This window comes from Scyliorhinus torazame, chromosome 1 (genome assembly GCF_047496885.1).
Source record: "Scyliorhinus torazame isolate Kashiwa2021f chromosome 1, sScyTor2.1, whole genome shotgun sequence".
Lineage (NCBI taxonomy): Eukaryota > Metazoa > Chordata > Chondrichthyes > Carcharhiniformes > Scyliorhinidae > Scyliorhinus > Scyliorhinus torazame.
The window spans coordinates 37,740,460-37,747,620 of NC_092707.1; the positions used below are offsets into that span (position 1 = coordinate 37,740,460).

General features: G+C 40.4%; 1 protein-coding gene across 2 annotated transcripts in view; it reads left to right on the forward strand.

Annotated features, from left to right (window-relative positions):
- p2rx2 (purinergic receptor P2X, ligand-gated ion channel, 2) overlaps positions 1-5,571 on the forward strand; it is a 167,924-nt gene extending 162,353 nt beyond the window's left edge. For both annotated transcript variants that reach the window (XM_072487117.1, XM_072487197.1), the window contains exon 12: positions 593-5,571. In XM_072487117.1, the coding sequence (XP_072343218.1) occupies positions 593-688 (96 nt within the window). In that variant the 3' untranslated portion in view covers positions 689-5,571. The remainder of the gene's footprint in view (positions 1-592) is intronic.
- The last annotated feature ends 1,590 nt before the right edge of the window (positions 5,572-7,161 follow it).

Below are 7,161 nucleotides of genomic sequence, written 5' to 3' on the forward strand. Positions count from 1 at the left end.
TCCTTTTGCTTTTTAGGTAAGCATAATGTTTGAGAGTTTTCAATTTTCAAACTTAGATTAAATGGAGCTATTTCTCCCCGTGTCTACATGGGTCTCATCCCCACAAACCCAAAAAGATGTGCAGTGTAGGTGAATTGGCCGTGCTAAAATTACCCCTTAATTGGGAAATTTAAAAAAAAAATTTTTTTGAATGGAGCTATAATTACCAGACTCATGGGCAATCTTGATTCCACTTTCCATATTCATAACGTCACTGGAGCAGAATCTCATGATGTTACAGGCTAAATCTGCACAAAATGTCTGCTTTCATGCTGTTTCTAACTATTGGTTCCATGGCATAAAATGGAACAATAATATCCATACAGTCATCTCCCTTTACAGTCTTCAAGTGTACGTAGGAGCAATTCCATGAAATGTAATTTAAATTTGAAAAGTTTTGAAACTACTTACAAAGATTTAGACATTATAACCTCACAGATTAATACAGACTTTTCATGGTACAATGTGCCATTGTTCTATTTGAATTTACTGCTTAGGGCATGGTTATGAAGCACACACACACATACTCATAAAACCTTTTTTTACTACATAGGTTATTAAAGAAAGAATTATGCCAGCAGTCAATGAGCATGGAGCTTCAGAACAAGAACTGAGAGCAATTCAACCAGAAAATTGCAAACATTGTTGATTTTCATATTATGTTATCCATCTTGAAGTGGGATGCAGATAAGGTATACAAAAAATTGAATGGGTCTTGGGGATTTAAATAAAATAGAGGATCTCCCTGAACTTTCTTGGTTTCGCTGATGGGGTGAAAATTGTTAACACTATAAGACTCTTTAGATAGACGATGATACTAACATCCATTTTAGTACTTAGAACACATCTTCACTGTCCATCTCATTGACAGATAAGTCAAACTGATGCAGCCCTGAAACAATGCTGACACCATCATCAAAGTTCAGTAGTAAATATGATAATCACCCAATTTTAACACTCTAATCTTGATGGGGAACTGATATCTGAACCAATTATAAGATAATTGGGTAATTGGGCTTGGATAGGGTGCTCTTTCAGGGTCCGGTGTAGACACAGTGGGCCGAATGGCCTTCTTCTGCACTGTAAACTCTATGATCTATGATTACTTAAGATAGCTTATCAGGTGTGTAAGATAGAGGAGTGAACAATGACACTGCAATTTTTAAAGTAAAATACACATAATTTTAAAATGTCTAAAAACTCTCCATGCTGCAATGTTTGCTGTTGTCCAGTCGTCAAAATGGTAGTGTCTGAAGAATGGGATGCTTTGGGCTCTTGGTCTATGTAATGCAGAATTGACAGGAAGGAAAAGAGCAGTTGATCCATCAAGCCTGCCCTGCAACTCATGATGGCACAACCGTCCTTCCCGTGTCTGTGTTTGTCTCACCCCCACAACCCAAAAAGATGTGCCGGGTAGATGAATTGGCCAAGCTAAAATTGCCCCTTAATTGGGTAAAAAAGGAATTGGGTACTCTAAATTTAAAAAGAAAATGATGGCACAACCGTCTTAACGAGACATTTCCTAATCCCCCTCCCCACAACCATTTAATCGGCTGGGAAAAGCAAAAAGTCCCCCAAAAAACATAGAACATAGAACAATACAGCGCAGTACAGGCCCTTTGGCCCACGATGTTGCACCGAAACAAAAGCCATCTAACCTACACTATGCCATTATCATCCATATGTTTATCCAATAAACTTTTAAATGCCCTCAATGTTGGCGAGTTCACTACTGTAGCAGGTAGGGCATTCCACGGCCTCACTACTCTTTGCGTAAAGAACCTACCTCTGACCTCTGTCCTATATCTATTACCCCTCAGTTTAAAGTTATGTCCCCTCGTGCCAGCCATATCCATCCGCGGGAGAAGGCTCTCACTGTCCACCCTATCCAACCCCCTGATCATTTTGTATGCCTCTATTAAGTCTCCTCTTAACCTTCTTCTCTCCAACGAAAACAACCTCAAGTCCATCAGCCTTTCCTCATAAGATTTTCCCTCCATACCAGGCAACATCCTGGTAAATCTCCTCTGCACCCGCTCCAAAGCCTCCACGTCCTTCCTATAATGCGGTGACCAGAACTGTACGCAATACTCCAAATGCGGCCGTACCAGAGTTCTGTACAGCTGCAACATGACCTCCCGACTCCGGGGCTCAATTCCTCTACCAATAAAGGCCAACACTCCATAGGCCTTCTTCACAATCCTATCAACCTGGGTGGCAACTTTCAGGGATCTATGTACATGGACACCTAGATCCCTCTGCTCATCCACACTTTCAAGAACTTTACCATTAGCCAAATATTCCGCATTCCTGTTATTCCTTCCAAAGTGAATCACCTCACACTTCTCTACATTAAACTCCATTTGCCACCTCTCAGCCCAGCTCTGCAGCTTATCTATATCCCTCTGTAACCTGCTACATCCTTCCACACTATCGACAACCCCACCGACTTTAGTATCGTCTGCAAATTTACTCACCCACCCTTCTGCGCCTTCCTTTAGGTCATTGATAAAAATGACAAACAGCAACGGCCCCAGAACAGATCCTTGTGGTACTCCACTTGTGACTGTACTCCATTCTGAACATTTCCCATCAACCACCACCCTCTGTCTTCTTTCAGCTAGCCAATTTCTGATCCACATCTCTAAATCACCCTCAATCCCCAGCCTCCGTATTTCTTTGCAATAGCCTACCGTGGGGAACCTTATCAAACGCTTTGCTGAAAACAGTGCCAATAAGAGAAAAAGAACTCTGGAAAACCCCTCTCCAACCCTCTTGGGTGATTAAAATTAGTTTAGTTGATCACATGGACCGAATGCTATCCATAAAGACACTTCAAAATTCTGCAATCTCTGCCTGCAGTTAAGAATCAGTCTCACATTCCCTTGAAGATGAAAAGACAGCCAGTACCCACCACAGCAGCTAGCAATGTATTCCACAGACTCAACACTCTGGGAAAAGAAGAACCCCTTAACATCCAGCTTATCCAGGGGCAGCACGGTAGCATTGTGGATAGCACAATTGCTTCACAGCTCCAAGGTCCCAGGTTCGATTCCGGCTTGGGTCACTGTCTGTGCGGAGTCTGCACATCCTCCCCATGTGTGCATGGGTTTTCTCCGGGTGCTCCGGTTTCCTCCCACAGTCCAAAGATGTGCAGGTTAGGTGGATTGGCCATTCTAAATTGCCCTTTGTGTCCAAAATTGCCCTTAGTGTTGGGTGGGGTTACTGGGTTATGGGGATAGGGTGGAGATGTGGATCTTGGGTAGGGTGCTCTTTCCAAGAGCTGGTGCAGACTCGATGGGCTGAATGGCCTCCTTCTGCACTATAAATTCTATGAAATCTATGAAATTTCCACTCTTGCATGGTTTAAACTTGTGTCCTCTCCATTCCATTAAATTGGAATGATCTCTCAATAGACACACCATCCAATCCTTTCATTATTTTTACAAATTTCTTTCAGTTTTCCTACTACCTTGCTCAATAGTAAATAGACCAAGTTCCTTAAACCTTGCTAAGTGGCTGAGATCCTTTAGGCCAGGAATTATTCTTTCAGTTTTTCTCTGAATCTTTTCCAAGGTCACTACAATATACACCATGTGTGGAGACCAAAATTACTACAGTGGTCTGACCAGCAAACTACATATGTGATCATGAACTACAAATTGTTATCATTACAGAGGCTAGCTTTCAATTCCAGGTTTTATTAATTTCATTTAAATTCCACCAGCTGATTTGAACCCGTTTTGCATTGTGTTAAATTAGTCATATTGGCAGTATGTGGGGGTGTCAGTGAACCTCTACCCTGGGTTACGGAGGGGAAGGTCAGCAAGAGTGATTACTCCCTGGTGACTCTTTCTGTAAAATGTTGGCATCTGTGTGTCACGCAGGGACATTATTTTGCTTGGTTGTGATACTTCTCAAGTTGAAATAGCCTGATCCTTATAAGTTCATAAGATATAGGAGCAGAATTAGGCCCGTTGAGTCTGCTCCGCCATTCGATCATGGCTGATTTCATCCTGGCCTTAATTCCACCATCCTGCCCATTCTCCATAACCCTTCAACCCATTACCAATTAAAAATCTGTCTAACTCCTCCTTAAATGTACTCACTGTCCCAGCATCCACCGCATTCTGGGGTAGTGAATTCCACAGATTCACAACCCCTTGGGAAAAGTAGTTTCTCCTAAACCCTATTTAAATTTGCTACCTCTTAACCTAAGACTATGACCTCTCATTCTAGATTGCCCCACAAGAGGAAGCATCCGCTCCATGTCTACTTTATCCATACCTTTTATCATCATGTAGACCTCAATTTGATCTCCCCTCATTCTTCTAAACTCGAGAGTATAGGCCTAAAATGATTACAGTATTTCCAATGTGTGTGATTCCAATGTCTCAACTACTTGTGCCCTGCTTACTTTCACCTCTGCACTAACTTGACGCTCCTTCTTCCTGAATTGTGAGATCTATTTGTTGGCTCCTGGAGAACTAAATTAACGGCAGATCTTATTCAAGTGAATATTAAGCATTTCACTCTGGCCTGTTTGATTTCTGTGCCAAGTGAATATGATCATCTGAGTATAACTGAGGAAAGGGATTGCAGTGAGGTGGACGATAGCAGACTTTAAGATAATTTACATAGACTATTCAAATGGACAGACATGTGGTAGATGGAATTTAATGTAGAGGAATATCCAATTAGGAATTTTAAAAGGAAGAATCTAAATGTCCTAATTTTAAAAGGGGGCACGAACAGAGAGCCCTTGGGATTAACGGATACAAATCTTTGATGGTGGCAGGACAAGTTATAAAACATAATTGTTATAAATTAAGGATAGAGTGCAGAAGGACCAAAATTATTCTAAAACTTTATAAATCACTAATCAGGCCATTGTTGGAATATTGGGTTCATTTTGGGCACCACAGTTTAGGAAAGACATCTAAAACCTTGGAGAGGGTGCAGAAGTTTCAGAGTTTACCAGATATTGGAGACAACAATTATGTGAAGAGACAAGACAATTGGTCAATTAAGAGTACAGAAGGCTAAATGGAGATTTAAATGAGGTGATCAAAATTATGAAGGGATATTATAGAGTAACTAAGGAGAAACTTTCTACTTCCACTTATGGGAGGACTGGTAACCAAGGGGGACAGAGTTTAGAAAATTGCCAAAACAACAAGAAAGGAGATGAGGTATTTTTCAATGCAGCATGTTGTTATTTATGATCTTGAAAGAACAGTAGAAGCAGATTCAATATTGACTTTCAAGAGTGAAATGGATACATGCTTGAAAAGGAAAAACAAATGTTGGGCCATGGTGAAAGAGCACGGAAATGACACTAATTGGATAGCTCCTTTTAAAAACTGGCATAAGTATAATGGACTGAATTGTCTCCCATTGTACTATAAGAATCTATGCTGTGCTGAAGCAAGATGAACGCTTGTTTTTGTCTTTTGCTTGTATGTGAGATAATGAGATAAAAATAAAAAAAATGTTTTTTAATTTTTCAAAATAAAATAACAATCAATTCAATGTAATATGTTTAATCTTTTCCAGCTAGAAATAAGGGTAAATTACTTTCATTTTTCACCATCATTCCATTTACCATCGCATGTGTATCAAAGCAGCAGCTTAGTCATGATTCCATACAATCCCTTGAGGGAAGCACTCTACCTCCAATTCATAGCCAGGTGATTAAGATCACTAACACCAGATTATTCAAATTAATACAATAAATCAGCCAGAATTTTGAAATATAATTTTTTCTCAATTCTGTCTGAGTTCAAAATATCTCAATTTTACATGTTAAATAAATAATTAAAATTGTTTAGTAGTGCAGAACTTCAGTATTTAAAGCCCCTCCTCTGCTCCAGGTTCCTGATCCGAAAAGTGATGCATCACTGGGATGAATTAAACTACAGTTGCTCCCGCATTCTCCAGTAGCCAATACTGAGTGCTGGAGTCAGGTCCTGGGACAAGTTGCAAGGGAACCTGATAAAGGAGCATGATGAAATATAATACTTGCAAAGACTAGCCACAATAAGCAGGTGAACTGGCACAATGCATTAAGCCTGTATTTACATTTCTTCAGTGAACAAAGATTGCTCTAAACATTAACTGGTTTCAATTTCTCAGAATTTAAATACCTTGAATTACATTATGTATTGCGGTTTTCCTGAGGTTGAACATTCAGGCGCCCACGGCACCAGTTTCATTTGATTATTATCGACACATGGCCACAGTTTTGTTGATTTGGGACAAGAGTAGCAGGATCATTGCACATCGATCCTAATTTGTTTCTAACCTGCCAAAAGAAAATGCACTCCGATGTCAGAGTGAGAGAACAGATTCACTTGCAAGATTCTGCACACAGTAATTTACTAATAGGGGCTGTGTCCACGTGCAAAATACATCAAATTAAGAAATGCCTCTTACAGGGAAGGTGGGAAAAAATGTCAGGATGGAATTCTTTCTTCATCTGCAGCAGACTAGAGATGTGGGAACAGAGTAATATCAAAAACAGAGAAAATTTACAGCACAGAAGGCGGCCACTGGGTTCATCGTATCTGTGCCAGCTGAAAAAGAACTCTCTAGCCTAATCCCACTTTTTTCATTCTTCCACAGGATGTGGGCATCGCTGGTTAGGTCAGCATTTCTTATCCATCACTAATTGCTCTCGAGAAGGTGCTGCCTTCTTGAACTACTGCAGTCCATGTTGAGTACAAGCTTAGTCCATACTCCTGTAGCACAAGTGCATATCCAAGTATCTTTTAAATGCAATGAGCATTTTTACCATCCCTTCAAGCAGTGTTTCAGACCCCACCACCCAGGCTGAAAGAAATTCTCAACTGCCCTCTAATGCTTCTGCCAATCACTTTAAATGTATACATGCCCCTTAGTTACTGATTTATTTGCACTCAAAATAGATCCTTGCAATCCACTGTATCTCTATCCCTCTTAATTCCGTATATCTCAGCTTTCTCTGTTCCAAGGAAAACAACCCCAACCTATCCAATCTTTCCTCATAACCATAATTACCCATTCCTGGCATAACTTTCCTCCCCCAAATTGTGTGATCATATCCTTCCTGTAATGCGATGACCAGAACCGTATGCAACACTC